This window comes from Dacryopinax primogenitus, assembly GCF_000292625.1.
Source record: "Dacryopinax primogenitus strain DJM-731 SS1 chromosome Unknown DACRYscaffold_12, whole genome shotgun sequence".
NCBI lineage: Eukaryota > Fungi > Basidiomycota > Dacrymycetes > Dacrymycetales > Dacrymycetaceae > Dacryopinax > Dacryopinax primogenitus.
Window position 1 is genome coordinate 213,323 of NW_024467209.1, and position 24,600 is coordinate 237,922.

The 24,600-nt window shown below is 54.4% G+C and overlaps 9 protein-coding genes across 9 annotated transcripts; 4 read left to right on the forward strand and 5 right to left on the reverse strand.

The window, feature by feature from the left end:
- Positions 1-165: 165 nt before the first annotated feature.
- On the reverse strand, positions 166-3,342 carry DACRYDRAFT_80777 (P-loop containing nucleoside triphosphate hydrolase protein; the record flags this gene model as incomplete). Its single annotated transcript, XM_040776470.1, has 3 exons — positions 2,406-3,342; positions 1,137-2,355; positions 166-1,089 (listed from the first exon to the last, which is right to left on the reverse strand). Exons 1-3 carry the CDS (start codon positions 2,867-2,869, stop codon positions 166-168), a joined length of 2,607 nt encoding a protein of 868 aa, XP_040627460.1. The 5' UTR covers positions 2,870-3,342.
- Positions 3,343-4,603: 1,261 nt separating this feature from the next.
- On the forward strand, positions 4,604-5,080 carry DACRYDRAFT_108633 (uncharacterized protein; the record flags this gene model as incomplete). Its single annotated transcript, XM_040768693.1, has 3 exons — positions 4,604-4,741; positions 4,791-4,905; positions 4,956-5,080. The coding sequence occupies 3 exons, from the start codon at positions 4,604-4,606 to the stop codon at positions 5,078-5,080; spliced, it is 378 nt and encodes a 125-aa protein (XP_040627461.1).
- A 469-nt stretch (positions 5,081-5,549) lies between these two features.
- Positions 5,550-6,443, reverse strand: DACRYDRAFT_108634 (uncharacterized protein; the record flags this gene model as incomplete). The annotated part of the gene is made up of 2 exons (XM_040768694.1): positions 5,550-6,239; positions 6,291-6,443. 2 exons carry the CDS (start codon positions 6,441-6,443, stop codon positions 5,550-5,552), a joined length of 843 nt encoding a protein of 280 aa, XP_040627462.1.
- A 1,009-nt stretch (positions 6,444-7,452) lies between these two features.
- Positions 7,453-8,683, forward strand: DACRYDRAFT_117057 (glutathione-independent formaldehyde dehydrogenase; the record flags this gene model as incomplete). Its single annotated transcript, XM_040770309.1, has 4 exons — positions 7,453-7,551; positions 7,597-7,674; positions 7,723-8,592; positions 8,644-8,683. 4 exons carry the CDS (start codon positions 7,453-7,455, stop codon positions 8,674-8,676), a joined length of 1,080 nt encoding a protein of 359 aa, XP_040627463.1. The 3' UTR covers positions 8,677-8,683.
- Positions 8,684-9,230: 547 nt separating this feature from the next.
- On the forward strand, positions 9,231-11,299 carry DACRYDRAFT_89601 (GroES-like protein; the record flags this gene model as incomplete). The annotated part of the gene is made up of 4 exons (XM_040776922.1): positions 9,231-9,452; positions 9,513-10,301; positions 11,102-11,224; positions 11,273-11,299. The coding sequence occupies 4 exons, from the start codon at positions 9,231-9,233 to the stop codon at positions 11,297-11,299; spliced, it is 1,161 nt and encodes a 386-aa protein (XP_040627464.1).
- Positions 11,300-11,440: 141 nt separating this feature from the next.
- On the reverse strand, positions 11,441-14,977 carry DACRYDRAFT_89602 (DUF917-domain-containing protein; the record flags this gene model as incomplete). The annotated part of the gene is made up of 12 exons (XM_040776923.1): positions 11,441-11,729; positions 11,783-12,198; positions 12,249-12,325; positions 12,379-12,580; positions 12,633-13,978; positions 14,032-14,070; positions 14,117-14,317; positions 14,374-14,457; positions 14,509-14,601; positions 14,653-14,738; positions 14,793-14,886; positions 14,944-14,977. 12 exons carry the CDS (start codon positions 14,975-14,977, stop codon positions 11,441-11,443), a joined length of 2,961 nt encoding a protein of 986 aa, XP_040627465.1.
- Positions 14,978-15,421: 444 nt separating this feature from the next.
- Positions 15,422-18,988, reverse strand: DACRYDRAFT_117059 (uncharacterized protein). The gene is made up of 2 exons (XM_040770310.1): positions 15,726-18,988; positions 15,422-15,672 (listed from the first exon to the last, which is right to left on the reverse strand). Exons 1-2 carry the CDS (start codon positions 18,977-18,979, stop codon positions 15,573-15,575), a joined length of 3,354 nt encoding a protein of 1,117 aa, XP_040627466.1. The 5' UTR covers positions 18,980-18,988; the 3' UTR covers positions 15,422-15,572.
- Positions 18,989-19,442: 454 nt separating this feature from the next.
- DACRYDRAFT_23015 (uncharacterized protein) lies at positions 19,443-20,301 on the forward strand. Its single transcript, XM_040773053.1, has 3 exons — positions 19,443-19,573; positions 19,632-20,003; positions 20,072-20,301. The coding sequence occupies exons 2-3, from the start codon at positions 19,793-19,795 to the stop codon at positions 20,080-20,082; spliced, it is 222 nt and encodes a 73-aa protein (XP_040627467.1). The 5' UTR covers positions 19,443-19,573; positions 19,632-19,792; the 3' UTR covers positions 20,083-20,301.
- Positions 20,302-22,228: 1,927 nt separating this feature from the next.
- DACRYDRAFT_23016 (uncharacterized protein) lies at positions 22,229-24,223 on the reverse strand. Its single transcript, XM_040773054.1, has 8 exons — positions 23,955-24,223; positions 23,753-23,902; positions 23,544-23,703; positions 23,273-23,488; positions 22,987-23,216; positions 22,696-22,936; positions 22,394-22,645; positions 22,229-22,328 (listed from the first exon to the last, which is right to left on the reverse strand). The coding sequence occupies exons 1-8, from the start codon at positions 24,039-24,041 to the stop codon at positions 22,285-22,287; spliced, it is 1,380 nt and encodes a 459-aa protein (XP_040627468.1). The 5' UTR covers positions 24,042-24,223; the 3' UTR covers positions 22,229-22,284.
- Between the last annotated feature and the right edge of the window lie 377 nt (positions 24,224-24,600).

Below are 24,600 nucleotides of genomic sequence, written 5' to 3' on the forward strand. Positions count from 1 at the left end.
CCAAGATCGTCGTTGGCGCACACGTGTAAGGCCGTAATCAGCCAATGGAGAGCTTTATCTATGGGCCAGGCCTTTGAAGTTGAGAAAGGTGCGCTGTCTTAATCCCCATTATCCAAGAATAACACTATAGACTCTTTATAATACAACACTTTTCAATACCCATCATCATTGCGCCGTCTTACCCACTGCAAGGGGTAAGAACCTCCCACCTGCCCACCGGCGAATCAACTGTTCCTTCTCCAACCATTCCATATACCTCTTCCACACCCTCTCCCCTCCTCCAGCGAGGACCACCCCTCCCGTTCCTCTGAATCCCCCATGCCCGTCCTTCAGCGTCCCCGCGTTCCCCAATACGAAAAGAGCACGCCTCGCCCGAGTTAGGCCGACGTTGAGCCTTCTCCCATCGGCAAGGAAACCGATCGCGCCTTGGGGGTTGTTCCTCACTGTTGAGAAGATGATGACTTCTTTCTCTCTTCCCTCAAACCCGTCCACGGTCTTGACCTCGATATTTGACATCTGCAGTCCCCGATGCTCGCCTAGCGTGCTCTTGAACCGCTCCGCTTGTTCTTGGTCGTGCTTGAGCAACCGGTCCAGGAGCCGGATCTGCGCCACGTAGGGAGCGATGATGCCAATGTCGTCCCCTGTCATGCTGGGGTTGCAGTACAGCAGTTCCTCGACAATAGAGCACACCATCTGCGCCTCGCCAGCATTGATCCTGCTCCGGTCTTTCTTTGCTTCCGACCCGGCATGATCGACGAACACAACCGAGAGGCGTTCTTTCTCCGTTTGGAGCTCGCTGACCGACTCGTCGTCTAACAGAGTAGACTTTGGAGGGGCGAGTGAAGGCCGGACTTTGCCAGCATGGTCAACGGTACCGTCTCGCAGAGTTTTGTTGTAGAACTGTGCGGACGGGAAGCGGGAGATAGAGGGGTGCATGCGGTACTGCATGTCGAGCATTATTGAGGGGGTGTCGCCTTCCTCTGTCAGGCGCTCAAAGAGGGATTTGCTCAACCCACCAGCTTGGGCCTCGGCACTGGTGATGATTGGTGGAAGCTGTTTGTGGTCCCCGATGAGCGCGACATGTCTAGACTGTACGGGATCAGCTCACTGCCCTGCTACGAAAAATGTGTACTCACGCCTTTCATTAGTGGGATCAGCGATGCAGGCTCGGTAGACATGCTCGCCTCATCAAGAAACACCACAGGAAAGTCGATAACATTAAGAGCCGTATTTGCGCTCGTCAAGCAAGTAGTGCACACCACGTCCGCCTTGCTGACAATATCATGTATCATCGCATTCCTTATAGCAAACTTCTTCATCTTGAGCCTCAGCAGATGTTCCTTATGCGTATTCTTAGCCCGTTCGATACGCTCCTCATTCTTGCTCGGCTTCGCAGCGTCGATCGCCTCCCGTCGTCTGTCAGAAAGCTTATCAATCGCCTTCTCCAGCTTTTCGACCTCTTTTTGCAGTGGGTGAGCAGCGATCTTTACTTCCAACCTGTGTTTATCGAGCTTGGGTTGCTGGCTATATTCCTCCCCACCAACACGGAGCGGCCTGAGCCCAGCAGCAGCAAGTCCGGCAACGAGGTTATCCACAGCGACGTTGGTGTACGTCGCCACCAGCAAAGGCTGGGGCACTTCGAAATGCAGCTTGAGCAAGCGTGCAGCCTCAATGATCGTCTTCGTCTTTCCTGTCCCAGGCGGGCCCTGGACGAGTGACAGCCGTTTGGAGAGCATGAGCGCCACGGCCCGCGTTTGAGTCTCGTTGAGATCTAGCACGGGGTCGCCTTCAACTACGATGGGGTTGGGTCGGCGGTACCGCCGGGCCCAGGATTGGATCAGCTGGTCGTGGGTGAAGGCACCTGATGGCGGGCGATTTGGGAGCGGGTCGAAGGCTGACAATATAGGATGCACTTCGCCCGCCCGTGGTTCAGCGGGCAGCTCCGCCATTGCTGATTCGGCAAGTCTCTCCGGTACCGGTCGCCCAGAGATCTCCGTTTCCACTGCCCGGGGTGTCTCCATCCCTGCAAGGGGCTTGAACGAGCGCAAAAGTGCGTCTCTGACAAACGTCCCCCGTAGGATATACTCGCTGTCCCCTCCCTGAGCCGCAAACTCGTGTTCGGCAGGATTGTGCGCCAAGGCTTCGATCGCTGCTCGCATACGTGCAAAGTTGATATTATTTGATCCGAAATCGAGTCTCCATACGCCTTCTTCCAGCAGCGTCTCTTGGTCGTCGAACAGCGTCTTGTCGTTGAAAGCGACGTGGATCGCCGAGGTAGTTTTTTGCACAACCGTGCCGGGGATCGTTTCCTCGTACAGGGGGTGACGGCGACATACCGTGACCACTGATCCCGCACTTCGACACCTATCAGCTGTTGCCAAAATGAGCATATACGTGACACATACTCGAAGCGATTCCAGCCAATATCCCCCTCCACACGCGAGAACACTGCGATTGGCTTCCCCGCTTTCTTGTATGCCCTCCAAAACCCCCTCAAGCCAACAAGGACATAGCCCTCCTCCTTGAGCTTATCTAAATCCCACATCTCCAGCCGTTCCTTGAACGAGTCCGCACACGTCGCCTCTTCGTACTTGAGCAGCTCGTCGAACTTGGTTTTGTAGACTTCTATTTCCGGGCCTAGTGGCTGGGTTGCGGATGTGTGGGGGATGGGAGGGCCGAGACGTTTCACTCGCGGGGGTGGAGAGAACACCGCTATGGCAGACGCGATCTCCTTGTATTTTGATTTGCCTTTCTCTTTTGAGTTGGATTCTATGGACTTGATGACGCGTTTCTCGTGATGGGCGAATAAGCGCGAGTAGGCACGCTGTCGCCAGTCGTGCCGGTGCCTGCTGGGAGCGGAATGTCGCATGAGCGTAGCTAGTTGCTGGTTGGAGGTGTTCACGTCGTCGAGTATTGTCAGGATGGAATCCTCTTCCTTTCTCTTGTGAACACGATGTTCCTTCTTGAGTTTGTGATTTGATGTACTGGCGTCCACCTGGTGTAGTTCTTCAATAGGAAATGGTAGAGCGTCGTTCGTTTTCGGAACGGAGTCGTTCGTCGCGTTCGACCACGCAGTCGGTCTAGCGCTCAGATACGCGTGTTTCACTCGATCCTCACTGAGCCCCAGCTCTCCAGAATTTACGAGCTGAGCATAGAACCTCCTCGTCGACGGTCCGGCTGTCAGCACCAGATGAGGACTACATCGTTGTACCCCGGAGATCTGGGGACGCGACGCGGATGAGAGCAGTCGCTTCAGCTTGATTGCGCGGTCGTGTGACCGTCGGGATTCTTGGTGAAAAGAGTTCAGTTCAAAGAGGAGATGTTGCTGAGAAGCAATGGAATGTAAGGTGTGGGACGAAGGAGTGAAGGGTATGCAACGAGTCTAACGAGTGATATCAGGGAGTGAGCCGGCGTTGACAGACGTCGACGATTCTTTTCGTGTATCTACAACGATTGGTCCCGCTGAGATGAGTCGGATTTGGTCTTGTCTAGGATACATAAACACGATAGACAAGACCTCTAAACTCTTCTTGTCATTATAGCCAAATTGTAATTACTATTCTTCTTGCCTAACAATACTGCAGATCTTGCATTAATGTCATTAACTGCTGGTAAAACGAGAAGTTCTTGGTTGCGGGGACACCGGAACCGAAGAAATACCGAAAGGGGCTGGATGACTGTTTCCTTCCTCCCACCATCAAGAGCAGCTGCAGTCTTACCCCAGTATCGACCTTGTACAATCCATAACAAATGGTCTGGATGTAATGCGCTCGCCGTCAACGCATATCCTATAGACAGTAACGTGGAGAAAGTGGCATATAGTCAGATGTCGCCCAACAGGAGTGCGGCATGACTCTCCTGCTGTGAATCCACTTCGATGGGTGGCAGAGGAGATCACGACAGACCACAGTAAGTTTCGCTCCGTGCACAAGACCTCCGCATGCTAATACATGTTCAGACCCAACGTCGTGTCTCGCACGAACACCCTGTGATTCGCGTGACGGACATGAACACATCTTCCAGGAGATGCGGTGGGCGTTATGGCGCATTAGATCGTACATGAGCCGGACGGTCTTCCTCGGATAACACGATCAGCACCCGGAAAGACGCTCAGTCACGGTCAACCCGAAGAAGCAGTCTAATGTCTCGGTGCACGCAATCAGATCTAGGGATCTCTATTTTGATAGACCATGTGGACAACAACTCGTGATCCCGCGACAGGTCTTCCTGACTGAATACCTATCCAGATCAAGACAATATGCGACATTGAGCTGGAAAGGTGTCTTATCATCGTTGGGCGACTCCCCATTGGACGATTGGATTGTCTTCTCCAGCCGCCCGTGTCGCGCATCCCCGCAGAAGAAGAGATTCTCGCAGTGCCGAACACAATCTGGCGTGTCTCGGACACAATGCGTCAAACATTGGCCGACTCACTAGTACCAGACTGTCTCGCACCTGCCCATAAAAGGAGCTCATAATCCCCCTTCCCCCGCCTCCACGCGCTCCCCCTTCCTCCACTGCCTTCAGTCCCAAAAGCCGGTCACGCAAGTCGTCCCAGCTCACCTCACTCTTTCACCACATCGTACAATTTTCTGATCAACCGATGGCGAACACAATCTTTTCCAAGCCGAAGACTCAGAGGGGCATGATACCAAAGCTGCGCTCTAAGCTGCGGCTGCGAATGGGAGACGCAAACAACCGCCATATCCGCAGGCCTGCTGCGGGCGATTACCCCCTTCAGGTGAGTGTAGTCCCAAGTCCATCACTGAGCATGCGCTCAAGGAATCCAGAGCATAAAAGAGAAGCTGCTAGAGCTCGAGCCGTTACCCACTTCTGCGCTCTATGCCGAACTTGTGGAGGCGCAGGAGACGCTTGACGCTCTTGTCTGCCTGCCCGTTCTCGAATGTATGTCATTTCCTTTTGAAGTAGTGCGATTTGTCTGACAGTTCTGATAGATGACGATCCTCCACATGGGTCAAAGGAGGACCAGGAGCGTCAGGACCGGTCGTCGATGAAGCGGCAGACGAGCGCTCTGGCGACACTTCGCCGCCGGCTGGGGAATTGCTTTGCCAGGCTGTAGACCACGTCTCGTCCGCCTGCAAAAGGTCACTTATCCACTCCTATGAGCCGCTGAAACCGCTTTCTCGATGTTCCGACTTGCTCTCCAAGCTGCAAGCTCGCCCCAGTCATCAGCTCTGCCGGTTTCTGCAATCTTTCCCACAGAAACGAATCTATTAACATCTCTGCACGCTATCGCGCAACGTACACGCTGATTAACTTGGTTTCCTGTCTTCATCTTTTTTGGGCTTCATGTTTGATACCTTATTTGGGATCTGGGACGCTTTCTCTGATAATTTTGTATGGGGTAATGTGTCTGGAGCAGTACCACTGTCGACGACGAAGTGTTGTGTAATCGGTAGAGGGAAGCAGATCGTGCCGCCATGTAGTACGAGCAGTAGGGGATAAAATGTAAACGATTCTCCGCAACAGATACAAGCAGGAATTGTATTCATACCACTCATGAACGAATAGCATAACCTAGTCCAAGCTCATTGGAAATAATAGTTCCCTCTCCTCCCAGGCCCATGCCTGACAGGCGGTTCCCAGGGCGAGATTCCCAATGTTGCGTCGTCGTGTCGTCTCCGGAGGGCGAACCTCTCCTCTGGCAAAAGAAAATCGAGAGGTTCTTGGTGTTGAACGAACACGGATGATGTGGACGAAGTTGATGATATGGAACTGGCGGCCGGAAGACGAGGCTTAGGAAGAGCACGTGAGCGAGGTGATAGGGAAGAGACCCGCGTTGGGCGGGACGGGTGGGACGGGTGGGTACTTAATGCTGGGTAGGACATGCGAGAGGCGGATGGGCTGGACCTCTTGCGTTGGTGTGAGGAGTGGCCTGGGTCTGACCAATGTCGTCTAGGGGGTTTCAGCTCCTCCTCGTCCTCCCCCTCAAAGTCGTACGAGCGCCAACCCTGCCTGGGTGTGAAAGATGAAGCAGATGACGAGGGCCATGAGGAGCCTGACGAAGAGGTAAAAGAAGTGCGCAGGGGAGGAGACAAGGCAGAAGGCGCGAGCATCACTCGCGGATAGTGTCGTAAGGAGTGCGTGGAAGTTGAGTAGGGTGTATCCCGCAGGCGTGCGAGCGCCTCTTGGACGTCTTCTGGACGGTCGACGATTTCTGGCCGATCGATGAACTGGGGTGCTGAGGAAAAGCTCGGATACGGGTCAGGGAGGGACAGCTGCAGAAGAACGATCAGCTACTTACGGCAAGAAAAGGAGGGAGGGCTGACCTCGTCAAAGTCCTCCGAGACAGGATCTTGTTTGTCATCCTGCGACCGACGTCTGAAGAGTCGAAAACGGCTTTTCGACTCCATGTTGCCGGGGCCCGAGGAGGAGCTGGAGGAGGCAGAAGAGCTAGAGGAGCGCGGGAAGAAGTGGAACATCCTTGTTGTCCTGGTGGGGTGCGACTCTTGAGCAGAGACTCGACCGAGAGGAAGAGTATTGGCTCTTGTGAAGCAGCGGGAAGAGGGACGATGATGGGTGGAACTGATCGTCTAGGCTGCTGATCTAAGGCCAGATATATACGTGCCAACAGGCCAGCGCCATAGGTCTCGACACAAGTGAACATCAGGATTGTCATCGCTGTCCACCCCGCGCAGTCCGTGAATATCTAACTCCCCAAGAGAACATAGCACGGTTATTTGATCGATGCTTACTCAACTGGTTACCAAACGGGAGTTTCCAGTGGTAAGCGATGGGCATTCAACGGCTAAGGAAGACGGAGAGAGGGGCATCGGATTCCCCTCCAGCACCGAGCGCGGTCTCCAAGTCTGTCATACATCGCTCTTTTTGTTTATACAGTTTCCCGGCCACGTTGTCAAGCGGTTAGCCAGCTATGCGCCTAGTATTGATTCGCTAAGATGTCAGCAATTCAGGTGGTTGATTCCCAGACTAGTTTGAGGAAGAGAAGTTGCAGTGCGGGTGGGTGCAGTGCAAGGTTACGCGGGATCCCAACTGTGCTGCGCCTACTGTCCTCCAGTTCGAACCATGCAGCGCCATGGAGTACAATGAGTACGACAGAATCAAAAGAGGTTAACTTTGGTGTCCAGTACGATTTTGATTGAAATGTTGAACTTTTACTTTGTGTTGATGATGATTTGTGTGTTCTGACAATGAACCAGGGTATCACCGCCGTTCTCCTCGTCGAAGGGCTGCTCTCTACGCAATGACCAGCCTTCTCAACTTCACAGCGTCATTCCAGTTGACGACATTGGTAGCGTATCCTGCTTGTAAGGTCGAACAGTGGAGTCACTACTGTCCACGTCGCCGTCGCTTCTCAGCTCCACACCGTCATTCCGGTTGAAGACATCCTGGATCATAAGCCGTCCGCTTACTTATACCGACCAAAAAAATGCTAGAATTGCCAGATCTCAAGTCTCAACTCCCACTACCATGTCCATGAAAGCAATCGTATACAAAAGCCCTTTCAGCGTGGCTGTCGAGTTCATGCCCAAGCCTAAGATCGAGCACACGAACGATGCAATCATCAGGGTGACGACGACTGCGATCTGCTGATCAGATCTGCACATGTACGAGGGGCGAACGCCTGCGGATCCGGGGCTCAGGTTCGGACACGAGAACATGGGGATTGTTGAGGAGGTGGGGAAGGGGGTGGTACGTCTATCTTTTTTCTTTATCAAATCATATTAACGACAGGCACAGGCCATCCTCAAGAAAGGCGACCGTATTGTCCTTCCATTTAACGTGTCTTGCGGTCATTGCAAGAACTGCGAACGCTCCCTCACCGCCTTCTGCCTCACCGTCAACCCCGGGTTCGCAGGAGGCGCGTACGGGTTCGCGAGCATGGGACCGTACGCGGGTGGGCAAGCGCAGTACCTGCGTGTGCCTTGTGCGGACTTCAACGCCCTAGTCCTGCCACCAGGGAAGGCGTGGGAAGAGGACTTCATCCTCCTGGCAGATGTCTTCTCCACCGGATGGCACGGGATCACGCTCAGCAGCGTTGCCGTCTGGGGTGCTGGGCCTGTTGGTCTCATGGCTGCCTACAGCGCGATCCTGCGAGGTGCATCTTCCGTTTTTGTAGTGGATCGTGTTCCCGAGCGCCTCCAGAGGGCGCAGAAGATTGGATGCTTGCCCGTGGACTTCACACACTCGGATCCGGTGGAGCAGATCACCAAAAGGAACGGAGGCATGGTCGACCGTGGCGTGGACGCGGTGGGCTATCAAGCCGTAGCTTCGAACGGGAAAGAACAGCCGAATGCTGTCTTGAGCGCTTTGCTTCAGGTCGTCCGCCCCACTGGAGGGATTGGAATTCCCGGCCTGTACCTCCCCGCGGACCCAGGCGCAAAAGACGAGGAAACCAAGAATGGGAACTTGACCGTTCCGTTTGGCAAGCTGTTCGAAAAAGGCCTATCCTTAGGCACGGGCCAAGCGAACGTCAAGGCTTATAATCGCGAGCTAAGGGATCTCATCGTGGCTGGGAGGGCAAAGCCGAGCTTCATCGTAACGAGAAGAATCGGCATTGATGATGTTCCGGAGGCGTATGAGAAATTTGATAAGAGGGCTGATGCGAAGGTATGTATGGCTGCTTTGGCTGCTCGGCTATGTGTACTGATGGTCGAGAAGGTCTTGATTCATCCAAATGGCTGGTCAACGTAACCACGCGCAAGGGTTGATTGGATACATGTATTCATATATGAAATTGTATTCTTCCTAACTGCATGAACTGGTCAACAGCGTGTGAACGAATTTTGGGGCCACATATTCCTACCGATCTGTCACTCAGTACTCGTTAACTTTATTCTACCGGCCAAACCATTAGACGACTAGTCCGTTGCAGTCCGGCATTGAATGCCTAAGGTGTCAATAGAAATTTGAAGAGCTTTGTATCCAAAGTGACAAGCTATGCGGTGCGGATGGGAATGACGGGATCTTTGCTCCCACACTGCCATCCTCAAGTGCGAACCACCAACCGCTGTCAACGAGGACAACAGCGAGGTATCTGGGTTGATTTTCACCAGTTCTTGGCCTGTTTACTACAATACTGAAGATGCTTTCTATAATGACAATGAAAGCTCGGTTCAATTGTTATCCCATTTCTCTTCATCTCGTGACCCTCGGCTCTCACTTCTCGCCCTCATTCGAATGAACATCCAGCATGACAAGCCATCAGCATATACTGCTGGATAATGAGCTGATTTCAATCAACCACCATGTCGATGAAAGCCGTCGTCTACAAAGGTCCTTTCACCGTCGCGGTCGAGTCTGTGCCCAAGCCCGCAATCCAGCATCCTAACGATGTTATTATCAAAGTAACGACTACTGCTATTTGCGGGTCGGACTTGCACATGTACGAGGGGCGTATAGGTGCAGAGGAGGGTATCGTGTTTGGACATGAGAACATGGGGATTGTGGAGGAAGTTGGGCCAGGCGTTGTACGTTCTATGACTTTTTTTTGCTCCTTTGACACCATTGCTAATACAGAACCTACACAGGCTCTTCTGAAGAAAGGCGACCGTATCGTACTCCCATTCAACGTCGCCTGCGGTCATTGCAAGAACTGCGAACGCTCTCTTACCGCCTTCTGCCTGACGGTGAATCCTGGCTTCGCAGGAGGTGCCTACGGGTACGTTAGCATGGGGCCGTATGCCGGAGGACAGGCGCAATACTTGCGCGTACCCTGGGCCGACTTCAATGCCCTTCTGTTGCCACCGGGGAAGAAATGGGAAGAGGATTTCATTCTTCTAGCGGACATCTTCCCCACAGGCTGGCATGGGGTCACCCTCAGCGGGTTCAGACCAGGAGAGAGTGTTGCAGTCTGGGGTGCAGGGCCTGTTGGGCTCATGGCAGCCTACAGCGCAATTCTGCGAGGTGCTTCCTCTGTGTATGTGGTTGATCGTGTGCCCGAACGCTTGGAGAAAGCACGGCAACTCGGATGTGTACCTGTCGACTTCACCGTCTCCGACCCTGTGGACCAGATCATCCAAAAGAACGGAGGGATGGTTGACCGCGCTGTTGACGCTGTGGGATACCAGGCTGTTGCCGCCGATGGGAAGAAGGAACAGGCGAATGCCGTCTTGAGCGCGTTGATACAGGTTGTACGCCCTACCGGTGGCCTCGGCATCCCCGGATTGTACGTCCCCGCCGATCCTGGAGCAGCAGACGAAGCAACGAAGAACGGAAACTTGACCCTGCCTTTTGGGAAACTGTTTGAAAAGGGGTTGTCGTTGGGCACGGGTCAGGCGAACGTCAAGAGTTATAATCGGGAGCTGAGGAATTTGATTGTGAGCGGGAAAGCCAAGCCCAGCTTTGTCGTCAGCAACAGGGTTGGGATTGATGATGCTCCTGAGCATATGAGAAATTCGACAAGAGGGTCGAGGGGTATACTAAGGTATATCTGGTGCTGAATGCACAAACGTATACTGATCACCGAGAAGGTCCTAATCCATCCAAATGGGTGGTGAATGCTCACCATAAACAAGGGTTGATTGGAAGGATGTATGAATAAATCAATTTACGTTCGTACGCGACCATCCAATCGGATAACAACCACACATCAATTGGATACGTCTATACCGCCTGAATCCGAAGGAGATCTCTACTGCTGCGAGCCATAACAAGTCTACACACCCAGAGACGCTACTGGTAGGTGGAGTACCAGTGATGCGAAGTCTAAGGAGAACCCGACTGCTACGCCTCCGTCACCCCGGTCCTTCGCCAGCGATATCAGGCAGAACAAGTACCATATCTAATGAGTTGCGGTCAACATTCGGATTGGCTCGAATCATCTCTTGCTTTTCTACACCAATGATCTGCTGGCTGAGACTGGCGATGGAGGGTCTGGCACAATGGTTCTACCATCTCGTGACCACCACTTCCCGACTCTACGATGCTCTTCCCAAGAATAACGTCCAACATGACGAACTATCAGCATATACTGTTTCCTAAGCCGACTTTATCGCTTTTGCCCTATAGAAGACGCGAGATGTTGAACGCAAAAAGCACTTCCTGCCAGCTATTCGATCTCTTGCGGACGGCAATGTTGGGACTGGGGCTGGCGAACGTCAAGACATACAACCGGCAGTTGAGGGATCTAATTGTGAGCGGGAAAGCGAAGCCGAGCTTCGTTGTGAGTAAGAGCGTGGAGATCGATGATGCTCCCGATGCGTATGAGAAATTCGACAAGAGGGTGGAAGGGTATACTAAGGTATGTCCCCGGTCGGTTAAAAGCAGGCGTGCGTTGATGACCGAAAAGGTTCTCATCCATCCAAATGGATGGTGAATGTGCACCGTGAAGAAGGGTTGATTGGGGAGATAGAATTAATCAAATTGCATTTCGATCTTATTGCGTGATATAGCAAGGCAAATAAATCGTGTCCTTTACGTCTGAAGGACGTCTATACCACTAGAAGTAGGACCACATCTACGCCGGTCCGTACTCCCGAATGACGCTCTTCGGCTCCCGGTACGTACCCACAGAGACAAAAGGAATATCGAGACCGAAGTATCCAGGCCCACCAGTCTCCATTCCCTCCTTGGTCTGGGTCCACTTTGGATCACCAGCAAGGCCCATAACAGTGACACGCAGACCATACCGATACTCTTGTGTGCCAAGGTTGGCGCCAGACTGGCTATCAAGTACCGAGAGCAGATCTGGCACAGTAATGAGGATGTCGCGTGTACCATCCGGATGATTGAGGAAGGCAGCCAGGCTAGCAAAAGAGTCAGGAGGGCTCGAGAAGAATTCAAGATGGAGCTGGCTTACTTCTCATTCTGGAAGGGGATGGTAAGCTTATCATCAGGACCATATTCAGGCAGATCAATGCCTGTGCTGGTTTCATCCTGCTCGTCATCCTGCAACGGTGCAATGGTGACTTGACCCCACGTGAAACCAGCGCGAACTTCCCGTTGAACATCGACAATCTTTCCGATGAACAGGCACTTTCCGTTCTGTAGCTCCAAAATCCGCCGAGGGATCGACTTGAAGTCGTTCTGTTGTCTGCTGAGGGTGATGGCACGTCCGATGCGCCATGCCTGTGACACAGTTCGTACGACACCGTAGTCCTGGCATTGTTTTCTGGTGAGGGGGACCACACTGACTCCAGCACGTGAGCCCATCGTTGTGCAGATATTGCGGAAAATGATCTCGACACGCCGTCCAGATTGCGCTGCATGCATGACCTAATGCAGAATTGAGTCTATGATATCGTGTACTATTTGATGAGACTTACAAGAGCGTTCCCGACCCCATCAGCAAGTGCTGCGGGGAAAACACCTCCGGGTATTTTGAAGGCGCCAGGAAGACATTCTGCGCACACATTAGACGAATTTTCCAGCATCGCACCGAGCTGGAGTGCGTACGATTCATGTTGGGGTAGGCACGGCCCATCAAATCGCCATCCATAGCAGGAACACCTAATTCGCCCGCGAGGATTAACGGAACTATCCCGTTACCACCACCTATTTCATCACTGATAGTTCCGCTGATCTTGGAGATCCCAACATGGGATGTCAGAGCCTTCATGGCAGTGGTGATCTCGGTGCCTGCTGGCAGACGCTCGCACTATTAGTCGAGTAAGAAATAGTTGATGTTAATAACTGGAGAAATGCCATACCGAAACACTCGGGCTGCCCATAAAACACGCCCGAGCAAAGAGCGCATCTTCTGGTACATCTTCAGCATCGACCACCTTGATGACTCTTCCTTCGCGTAAGAGCTCCTTGCAGATGAGCATCGGCGGGTACGGCGTGCCTCCTCCCCCAGTACCCAGCACGAAAGTGCCTAAGGCGATCAGCTCCAAATCCTGTTCCGACAAGATCCACTCTTTCTTCTCGTTGATGTATGGACGGTAGCTCGCCACGTCAAACGAAACATCCTCCCTCGCAGACGACAACACCGTCTTGGGTGGTTCTATCTCCTCGTCCTCTTCTGGGATCATCTTGATATCTTCCCCATCCACCGCGCCCGAGTCGCTCATCGACAACTCGCCCGCGGCTTTGACGATAATCCTGGTAGCCTGGTTGGTGACGTACTGCACTGGCAAGTTCTGAACATCCACGACTGAGACCTTGGTCGGATCTCCACCAGCCTCGATGGCACGCGCCACGGCCTCTTTCTTGATCCTTTCAAGTACATCTGCCAAGTTCTTCCCCTGGAGGATCTCGATCGTATCCACTTCTCCTGCGACTTTGGCCATCGCAGCGCCTACAGCATTTGCCACGCCAAAAAAGGGAGGACGGAGGATCTGCCCCACCCCTTCCAGCTGATCGGGGACAATTATCGACCCTCCGCCTACCATGAGCACCGTCGGGTCCTCCGGGGTCGTTTTCATCCGATCAATGACATTCTCGAGCAGCTTCTTGACAGTTGCCTGTGCCGCATGCGCCAGCTCGGGGCTGACGATGCCGGAGATCTTGCTTGCGTCCCCTACCTCGGCCCGACCGAGGGCGACAGCAATGTCCGTAGCGGTGAGGACGTCTCCGCCGAACACCTTGGCGTCGCGGGTGATCCAGTGTCCAACCGAGTCCGGGCCCACGGTGGTCTTCCCATGCTCGTCTACCCGAACTCTCGAGCCGCCTCCAAGGCCGATACTGAGCAGGTCGGGCATGGCGAACGACGTCCTCACTCCCCCTACTTCGATGTACGCCGCTGCCTGGCGCGGGAATCCGGAGGGTAACAGAACTCCAACATCACACGTCGTCCCCCCTACGTCGCAGACGATGACACTCTTTCCCGCTTGCTTGCGCAGGTCCAATCCTGCTAGGTAGGAGGCTCCGCGCATCGAGTTCGTCTGACCGGAAGCGAAGGTGCGGATAGGGAGCGCAGCGGCTTTCGCAGCAGTTGTTAACGTGCCGTCGTTCTGCGTGAGGAAGAGAGGACAGGTGAGTCCAAGTCGGTGCATGGCTCGCTTGAAGCCGCGCATAGTGCGCTGGGCGAACGTGAGTATGGATGCGTTAAGGACTGTATGTCCAGTCAGCTTTGTCGAGTACGAACGGTATGATGAGGAGACGTACTAGAGGCATTCTCCCTCTCCAACAACCCAATCTGGCCAACTACATCCCGATTAGCACCGGGCAATCGACACATAAAATGATCCACCTTCACAAGAACATACAACGTTGACCCCCTCTCCCATTTCGCTCTGTACGATCTCCCTCGCTTTGAGCTCCTGGGAACCCTCGGTGTCTAGCGTGCTGAACACTCCTACTAGGACGATGTTTTTTAGTCCTAGGGCTTTGATGTGCTTGCACTGCTCGAGGAGCTGAGAGGCGGAGATAGGGAGGATCTCGCTCCCGTCAACTGGGGGATAGTCAGTTCATATGACAGAGGGAATGTAATAGGGGTAACAGACGCACTTTGTAGTCCCCCATCAACATATCCAATATAACCCAACATGATATCCCTCAAATGTGGAGGGAAATCGATAAATGGCGGGACGCCTATCCAATGCCATCAGTATCGGTTCCAGGCAGTGAAGGGGAAAGGCGTACTGCGCGTATAAGGCCCGCATAGGCGGACGACGGCAACCTTCTGCAAGCGACGGACATCTTGTTCTAGGACGGCGTTGATGAAGTGAGTCGTGCCTATTGGATGGTCAATGAGAACGATCTGACAGCTAGAAGGGCAAGACGCACCAATCGTGAGCGAAGTGATAGACTTGGGATCACATTTCGCCTCGTCTAGTACCGTCCGTACGGCAGTCTCGATGCCCTCCGACACACTACGGCAATCTCAGCACCAATGATTTCTTCATCGACATGCACGATCAACGCACTTAGGAGTGGTGGGAGCTTTAAAGTGGGCCAAGATCCCACGGTTGGGCTCATTCGACCGGGAAACGTCGATCAATACTCCATCGGTGTTTGTTCCTTCGTTTCAATTGTGTCAGAACGCTATCTCACCGTGAAGAATACCTGATAACGCACCTCCGACATCGACTCCAATCCTGAGCAGTGACATCGTAGCACTAGCGATCAAGCAGCAAGAGACGCAAGTGTGAGCAGAATCAAGCAACAACTCCCCATCTCTGACACAGTCATCACTTATCAAGCAGTTCCGTATTTAGTCCTCCATTCCCCATCGCTGCTGACGGCCGAGATTAATGGGCGCTTAGGTGGTGGAAGATGATAGGGAAAGGGAAATTGACCGGGATTGAACGATGCCGAATCCGAACAACGTACGTACTTCTGTTAATCCGGCACTCTCACGGTAATTGGACCAGCTCGAAGAGATAGTTGAGCGCAAGAGGCGAACTGTCACCTAGTGCAACATATTTCACAGGGAGAAAACCCACAAACAACTTTCATTCAACTGGCCAAAAAACAAAACACCTCATAAACACCGGTGTGAACAGAAAAAAAAGCAACTCAAAAGAAGAGACCAGATGAAAAGATGAAAAGGGGGTATCAATGGGTATCATGCTTTATATCAATACAAATGCTTGAAAATGTCCTCCGCCGTCCTCAGCATCATACGAGTCCGTCCCGGTCTCAAGCTTGGATATCGGAAATGCGACCTTCCTGGTGTAGGGCTAGCGCTCCAACTGGGGCACTCGCTAAGCAGTAGGCCGCACATAATTAAGCCAAGCACTCTCGAGGCCTGCCTTGCTAACGCGCCGCTGTGGCTGCAGTGTCCTCCTATCAACCGGTACCTTCCTACACACTCGATCAACATCCATCCTTACAACCTAGACAAGAACCAAACGTACCTGGCATGCACATACCGCCCATCAGCATCCTTGACCTCTTTCTCCGTAGCCGCATCCCCAAGCCTGGTACTAACAGGCGTCCTCTGCTCCTCCTTCGGCAGATCAGCCTCGTCCCTCGTCCCCGTGAGCGCCAACACGTCCTCCACACTCGCACCTCTCGACAGAGGGGGCAAGCTCTCCCTCGCCCCTGCGCCTCTTCCTATCCTCCTTAGTCCCAGCCCAACAGGCTTGGCGCTCCTCGCATGATTCCCCCCTTCTTCCCCTACGCCAACGCTCTTCGTCCCTAACTGGGATTCCTCAAACTTCATCAGCTCGCTCACGAACCCGATGTTCGGCGAGATCCCCTGACGCTTCTCCATCACATACGCGTACGCCTTGCTCAGCGGCCAGGAATGCGCGTGGATAAGGTAGCCCATGACGACAGTCACGCTCCTGCTCTTGCCGGCTTTACAGTGCACATACGTGGGCGAATCATGCAGGCGCGCGTCGTCCAAGAACAAACACGCCGCGCGGACACCCCGTCCGATGTTCTCCTCATCCACCGTATCCCGCATAGGCACCCTCTCGTACATCTCGAATTTCCGCCGGAGCCCCAAGCCCTGATCATCATCGCATTCCTCAGCCATGTTGAGGATGCGCTTGATACCCAGATCAAGCAGCTGCTCGACTTCCTCATCCGTGCTCGGCTCAGGCCCGAGGTAGAGGAATCCAGGCAGAATCTCGGAGACAGTGAAAGGCTGAGGGGCGGAACTGGATGTCGGTGTCTGGGGTAGCTGGGCATTCGCGTGCGGGTAGTCTGAGTGCGTCCGAGGGGGGTAGTCGAACGGTGCCGTATGTGGGCGGAGGTGGGGCGAAGGCGGGGGGAGCGGGCTAGCCGGGCCGCGGGAGATAGGGGAGAGAGGAAGAGGTAAAGGGGAACGTAGTGGGCTCTTGGGGGGCTGCAGGCCAGGTGCGTTAGGCGAGGGAGGGGTGATCCTCAGCAGGCCAGGGGAGGGCGGGACGGGGACAGTGTTGCTCCTTATTGGCGCAGTGCGGAGCTGGAGCTTGGGCGGTAAAGGACTGCGTAGAGGCTGGTTCAGCGCTAAGCCGAGCATGGGCATGTCCCCTGGGGCAGAGTTGCCTAGCCGCCTAGGAGGTTGAGGGAAGCACGCCGCGCTAGGCGGGGGAGAAGGAGCGTCGACGAGCGCTAGCCCCAGGGGTCGGAGGGTGCCCACAGCCGGGATAGGTGCAGGGGAATGGAGGACTCTGCCTTGCGAGAGGGAGCTATGTGATGCTGAGCCCGAGGTGGAGGCTGATGCAGAACCAGAGGATGCAGAAGCAGAGGACGACGAGCCTGTTGGGACAGGACTCTGCGGGTCAACCTCGAGCATCACCCTCCTCCTCGCGCTGGCCACATCCGTCCTGAGACTGAACAGACCCGCACTTCCGTTCGTCCCGTTGGTCCCTGCCGTACCCGGGCCGATACTGCTCCTGCCTGTATTGGGTGTCAGCTGCATCCTCGGAGACCCGCCGACGGTGAGCTCCTGCCCGCTGAGCATGGGCGAGGCGTACTGCTGTTGCTGAGGTGTAGGGTCGAGGTAGTTTTCCCCTGCTACGAGGTGGGGGAGAGCGTCCTGCACCGTCCTGAGGGCCGAGAACCCGCCAACGAGGTAGTAGACATGCTCTGCTCCGACAAGCGGTACTAGCACGGTAGCGAGCGTCCAGGCCTGGGAGAGTGCGCGCACAGAAGCCCGCGTAGACTCGTCCATCTCCTCATCGTAGATGAGGATATCGCCGTTCCATCTCTGGCTACGCGTCCTACCTAGGGCAGAACCGAGCAGGGCGTCCCAGGATTCGCGCCCGCTCTCGGTAGTCACGTACCCTCTGAGAAGGTCCCATTCCATCCCTTGACCCTGTTTTGCGTACCGCTTGAGGATGAGAGAGGGGATGGCGAGGTTGATACTTTGCCTCAGGCGGAGGGAGAGGAAGGACGGCAAGGGACGAGTGTCGATTATGAGCGGTTGGGGAAAGGGGGAGTTGAGCGAAGGGAAAGGCGTTGGGAGGAGGGAGAGGAGGGAGGAGGCGGAGAGCGGCTGCGGGCCACTGGGGTCGGGGGGTGGACTCGCGGTGGAGAATGAGGTGCGTAAGGGCGCACTGTGGACGTGTGGTGTTCGGGCGGTGTGCACGGTGTGCGCGGCGTGCGCAATATGTGCATGTGCGGTTTGCGGGTGGGAGGGATGAGGATGGGGATGTCCTGCTTGCACTGGGGCAGGGCGCCTAGGTGGGCGGCTAAGGGGCGCTGTACACGGCGGCTCTGGCACAGGTCTCATAACGGTCTCTTCGCTCGCGGCTGTCGAAGCGGAAAGGATGGACGGGAGGGAGCTGGCGTCAGACTCGGAGGTAGCGGGTGAGAGGTGAAGCTTGAACGCCGATGGTGGTGGACCTGTACGTAGCGGAGAGGTAAGCTTCGCTGTTGGCGTCACTGTCCCGGTAGGGATGGCAGTAGCGAGTGCGAGTGCGAATGGGGACTGGGCTTGTGGGTGGGTGGGGAGGGATGGTGGTCGTCGAGTGGCAGGATGAGGGATGATGGGGGGTGATACGTGTTGTAGCTGTGGTTGAGGCGGGGAAGTTGATGATGTCGCGAGGGGCTGTAACGTGAACATTGGCCGAACATCCCCTTGCGCCGCAACATCTCGTACACTTTGTATACCTCCTCCCTCCATGACTCCGACCGGTCGTACGTCACCCAGGACGGGTAGAGCAGGGACAGGAGGTAGAATACCAATAGGAGCAGGGTGAGTGTTGGCAGGTGTTGGCGGGTAGGCGCTCTCCGGACTTGGAGGGTCGTCCAAAGGAGCAGTGACGGCGAGAGGAGTCGGTACAGGCAGTGCATCTTCTCCTGGGGGCGATACGTTCTGTCCGGCCAAGACCGCTGGCGCAGAGGGCGGCACGACAGATGTAACACGCACACCGCCTTCTCCCTCTCCTCCTCCTTCACTAACCGCACTCGCCCCTTCCTTCAGATCGACAAAACTCCTAATAGGCCTCAACCTCAAGTTCCCCCTGACGCTCCTCGCCAGTTCCTGCAGCTGCTCGACCTCCAACGCCCATGGATCATCGTCCCCCGTCGCAGAATAGGGGATACTGCTCTCGAGCATGATGTGCGAGTCTGTTTCCCAACCTGTGGACGTTCGGGTGCCGGGCATGGACAACGGCGGGGGGCGTGCTCTGTGAGATGCAGCATCCCCCGATTGGTTGATATGCGCCGAGATCATCGATCTGACACTTTTTCTCTCTGACAGGGTTGTCTTCGTTCGTTTGTTTGACGTTGGTTTCAGGTGTGTAGACAGTACAAGTTTAATGGTTAAACGTTTCTCTCCTCGAAGTGTCGTTATCCAATGTTCGACGTTCCCTGAGAGCAGTGCCTCGAAGGCGATGAAAAGCACCGGTGCCTGGTCACACAAGCGTTCGAAATGCCAAAGTTGAAGAGTAATTTGTGGAGATAAAGCAGTGTACGCAGTGTAAGAGAATTCAGTTGAAATGTCGCATCGCATCGCCCATACAGAGTGGACGGCAACCGTATCAACTTGGGGCGGTGCGAACACAGCAACCATCCATTGGTAACAAGTCAATTCATTCTGTCCATTACTTCACAATTACTAGTTAATATCCAGTCCTCTACAACGAGTGTCATGTATAAACGAGCGTGTACAAAGTGCGTAAACGAGCGTGTAATCAATCCAAGTCTGTTAGTACTCCAAAGAGTGATGTAAACATTACATGTACCTCACACCGCAACCCCCTCAGGGGAAAGCTCAACCCGTCAAACGCTTCAGCGTCACCCGACTCGCAGAGCGTCGTTCCAATGTCTACCCAAGCAGCCAAGCATCTAATCAGTGCGTGTCCTAGTGGGAGATAAGAACCCACCTTCAACCGCCGCATTCCTGCGTCGCTCAGTACGAGTCTGTCCTCCCTAGGGCGGGTCGGCTCTGTAGGGGTGTTGGGCGGGACATGCAGTACCGGACTGGGGGTTGGATCTTGTAGGGCAAGAGGGTGAGCAGGTGATGCGAGAGTTGGGCTTTCTGCGCATGAGGAGGATGCGGGTGCTGGTGCTGATGGTACTGGGACCGGTGTTGGCGCTGACGGCGTCGAATCCACTGCCGCTGGTGCGGGTATTGCCAGATCCAGAGCTACAGGTGCCGATACCGCTACAGCAGTCGCACTCGCACTCCCAGTCAGAGGAGCAAACTCCAGCAAGCCGAACGCCCCCACAAGCTGCTGACTCGTCCTCCTATTCACCTACGCGCCAGCCCAACCAAAGGGGAACATCAGCCCCTCTCTCCCAGTAGCACAAGACTGGGACGTACCATCTGGCTAAACCTCCTCCCTACTGTGGCCCGTTCTCCTAGGGGCATAAATCCCGCCGACCGGGCTCGGTTGTGCCCCTGTGTGCGGGGGAGGGTAGCGGAGGAGGTACGACTGTGCGTGAGGAGGGAAAGGCGGCGGCTTGCGCGTTTCGTCCGGCTTGCTGAGGGGCCCGCAGCAGAAGGTGTCCTAGAATGAGAGGGGACGAACACCAGTGCGCGCTCCCATGTCTACAACCATTCATACGCGTACATCAGCCCACCCCTGACGTAGAGGAGAGGGAGAGGAAAGGGGCCCACCTCCTCCACCGTCGTACTGACGAACACGCCCATACCGCGCAGCTTGAGCGTCTTTTCCCGCTTCAGGGGTTTGGGCTTGGGGGAAGAAGGACGTTTCCTTCGCAGAGTGAGGCGTTTGAGCTTCAGGAGCGGGGCGTGTACTGGGTTGAGCGGGAGGGGGAGGGGGAGGGGGAGGGGGTTTGTAGGCTCTTGGATCTGTTTCCCCGGCTGGAGTTCTGTAGGAAGAGGGGCAGGAAGGGGAGGGACGACAGGAGGTCTGGGAGTAGGAGTAGGAGTTGAGCTGGTTGTTGGTCCGGTGACGAGCGTCAGTGCCCGCGCTCGGGGTTTGGGAGGCACGGGAGGGGGGATAGCGCTTGCTGACATCCTTCGCTGTCTGAGGCCCGGAAGACGGAGGATAGTGAGCAGGTTGGGCATCTTTTCCTGCCGTGTATCATAGAGGGAGGAGGGAGGAGCGCTAAGCTGAGGTGAGGGGAGCGGAGAGGCGATAGGAGGGAGGAAGTGATAGCACGTACGGAGAATGTAAACACACTTGGATATAGGGAATGAGTCGATCTTGGCAGAGAATATTTCTAGTCTTTCATTCCCTTCAGAGTGCCAGCCAGCGTCGAGACAACCAGATAGCCAACCAGACAGGCAGACAGGCAGACAAGACAGCCTTCGCAGGGTCATACTCAACAGACTCGAGACTCGTGACTCGTGACTCGTGATTCCCTTCCCTGCATTCCAATTCAAGCACGTTCTACAGACCCAGCACCCATATCCAAGAATAAGACTTCGAATTCGAATCCAAATTCCTAACGAGCGATGTCAATAACAGCAGGCAAAGCGCATCGAGAGACAGGCTCGAGGGGAGGGTCGTGCCGCGGCCAAAGAGAAAGAAAGAGAAAGGGGGAAGATATGACCTATCCTGCCGTAAGCACCCGTGCCTGCTTTAATTAGCGCCGGTGGGGGAACATCAGGGTTGGGAAGGCTATGGAGCTCTTTCTTCTCAGCAGACGGTGGATAGCTCAGGGTATTATTAATATTCCTCTGAACCGGTGAACCGCCGCCGGTGATTAGGAAGAAACTGGTACCCTGGTATCGATGAGAGATACGATCTGTGCTTTGGGACTCGTACGTTGGGCTTGCAGGGAATTGAGATGACCGTGCGACTAGCTTGACAGCTTCAGTCTTCTTCCTCTCAGCCTCATTGGGAATATGAGTGGGCTGCGCTAGTACTCTCAGAGAGGGAGTGGCAGGTCTTGAGACCCTGCGAGAACCATCTCGGACGACTTCCTCGAAGCCTTCAGGCTGAAGGCTAGACCACCGGCACGGACTGATCAAACCTCGTGCAAACCAGTCCCACAAACCCAACAAGGGTAGAGTACTAGTATCACACCTCTTTGGCACTGTAGCATCCTCCCTGAGCTGACTGGTAACAAACCTGCTGCTGGATGGTCTAGTTTCCTGTCCATCGTAGGACAAAAAAACGGCTAGAAAGGAAGCTAGTGAATTTATACCGCTCGTACTGGCGGAGACTGGGCGCGACACTGCCGACTTGCCCGGTGCCCTGCCTGCTTCGTGGGACGGGACGAGCGGTATGAGATGCGAAGGGTGCAAGCCGGGTTTGTGTTGAACGTTTGACAGGGGGAACGCTGGTCATCCCGTGGAGTGAGACTTTCAGATGAACGAGGAAAGCGAAAACAGAGTGGAGTGAATATACAACTTCGAGGGAGACATAGCATCCAGTTGGTTGGGGAATTTACAGGACTTCCACTCGATAGCCAGGACAGATCCCGATCCATGGGCACCCCACTGCGTCCGAACTGGTTCATCCCTGTCAGCTCGAGCAACGGAAAGAAACTGAATACATGAGATGATGTCATTAACCACGAGCAAGTACACAGCAAACAGCGACCGTCCGCCGTACATCCTCGCTAATCCACATCAAGCGTCACACCACGGCGCACGCTTCCCCATCCTAAAGCACGTCAGTCCGAGTCCGACCCCATACACCTGCAGCTGCAGATGAAAGCAAGCACGTACCGACCAACCGCCAATGTTTCTCGATCCTCCGGCTCAAAGCGACCTTTTCACCAATCTCGGTGCACGCCGGGCTGGTGAGGACGATCTTTGCCAGATCGGCTTTGACGCTCATGACCCTCCCGCCTGTGGATGTGGAACCGATGTTGACCATGAGGACTTCGCCCTTTGTCAGTTTCTGGACTTTGGTCTGCTTCTTGTCGTCGGATTTTACGCCGAGCAGTCGGCGGAGGAGGAAGAGGCTGATTTCGAGTTCTGCATTCGTGTCAGTTGGGGGAATAGGGTATGATGTTCCGAGAACAAACCGGTGTAGATGGCTGGAAGCTTGCCGACTGCGCCTAGCACTTGACCGACCAACCGATCCGCACGACAGAGAGTAGGATCGATCCGTGTGCCGACACCGATCAGCCCACCTGGCACGGCGAACTTGAGGTCATTGTGCTCGGCAAAGAGGGAAACGATACGGCTCATGATTGGCCGGCAGTGGACTCGCCCATCATTGTCCTTTGTGACGATACCGGGCCTAACCTCAATTTCCTGTCCCACCTATATCATCGTCAGTGACATCGTTCTACGATTTAAGGAACGGAACCTACTCGTAATACACCGGCGAGGATACTCCCTCCGGCAACACCACCCTTCAGCTCGTCGACCTCTGCACCGGGCTTGTTCACGTCGAATGACCGGATGACAATTAGTCGCGGGTCCGAGGTGAAGTCTCGGACGGGTATAGGTATGCGCTTTACAATGTACTCGTTCACGGCGTCGATATTGTACTTGAGCTGGGCGGATATGGGAACAATGGGAGAGGATTCGGCGACGGTGCCTGAAGGCGTTTCAGCATACATATTGCCACCGGCGGAGATGACGTAGTATGCGTACCTTTCACGAAGTCTACTATACTTTTATGGTGCTCCAGCGCCTGCTGTTCTCGGATAAGATCAACCTTGTTTTGTAGAATGATGATGTGTTCGAGCTTCATGATTTCTACAGCAGCGAGATGTTCCGACGTCTGGGGCTGAGGGCAGGACTCGTTGCCCGCAATGAGCAGTAATGCAGCATCCATGACTGCAGCACCGTTTAACATGGTAGCCATGACTATATAATCCATTTCATCAGTGATGAAACACGAGATTCCACCTGGAGTGCTTACGAATGTCGTGCCCCGGGCAGTCGACGAAGCTAATATGACGGACCAGGTTCATTCGGGAATTGCATCCCGGTCGCTCGCACGGTGGGTGCTCCTCCTTGTCCGACCGGTATGACTTGTAGCATCCTGGTCGAGGACAAGCTGGATTCTCGCACTTGTAGATCTGAAAGCGGTGTCAGAGAACGTTGAACAGCAGGTGAGGGTTCACGTACCTTGGCATTCGCATAACCAAGCTTAATAGTGATATTGCGCTCTAGCTCATTCTTAAACCGTACAGTCAATACTCCAGAGATTGCCTTGACGACAGTGGATTTTCCGTGAGCGACATGACCGATCGTACCGATGTTGATAGTAGCTTGGCGCTGTGTGCAAGTGTCAGGATTCCAGTTGATCCCTGTGCTTTTATTCACTCACAGTAATAATCCCAGGCGTTAACGGCGTCATCTCCTCGACCGGAATCTCCACCTGTTCCGGCAAACCATTTGCTTTGCTCTCTGCCATGATTGTGACAGAGGTATGTGAAAGCGCTCAGATACGAGAGGTGAGCGCGTAATATGTGCGAATTAGTGCTGGACTATCGGATTTGCGGTCTTTCAAGAGCACTCGATGGATGTCGTGGTCGTGGTCAACGTAGATGTACTGAGTCCCGTAAGAATTGGGTCGTGGCCGTTATTGACCTTTTGAATGATGTGATTCGAGTCAATATAGAGCGGGGCCCCTTTGGACGTCTTGCGCGTTCCTTGGTGCACTTTTTCGTGAAGGGGCATTTGCTTCCGCCAACAACTGTCCTATCGGCGACCATCTCGGATCCGGAGTAAATGCTGGGTGGGGAGCTACTAGTAGGTGGGGGATGAAAGGGCTGCATGTTGTTGACAGTCTTGATATTCCCTCTTTTCGAGAAATCAAGTTGTTCTAACACCTTACTGTACCCGGAATATGCTTCGATCCAGTTTCCGTTGTGGTCAGTGCCGAAACTCCCATCTTGAGTACTGGTTTCCGTATGCTGGCTAGATAAAACAGGCAAATTATACGTGCCGGCGATCAGAATATCATTTTCTGC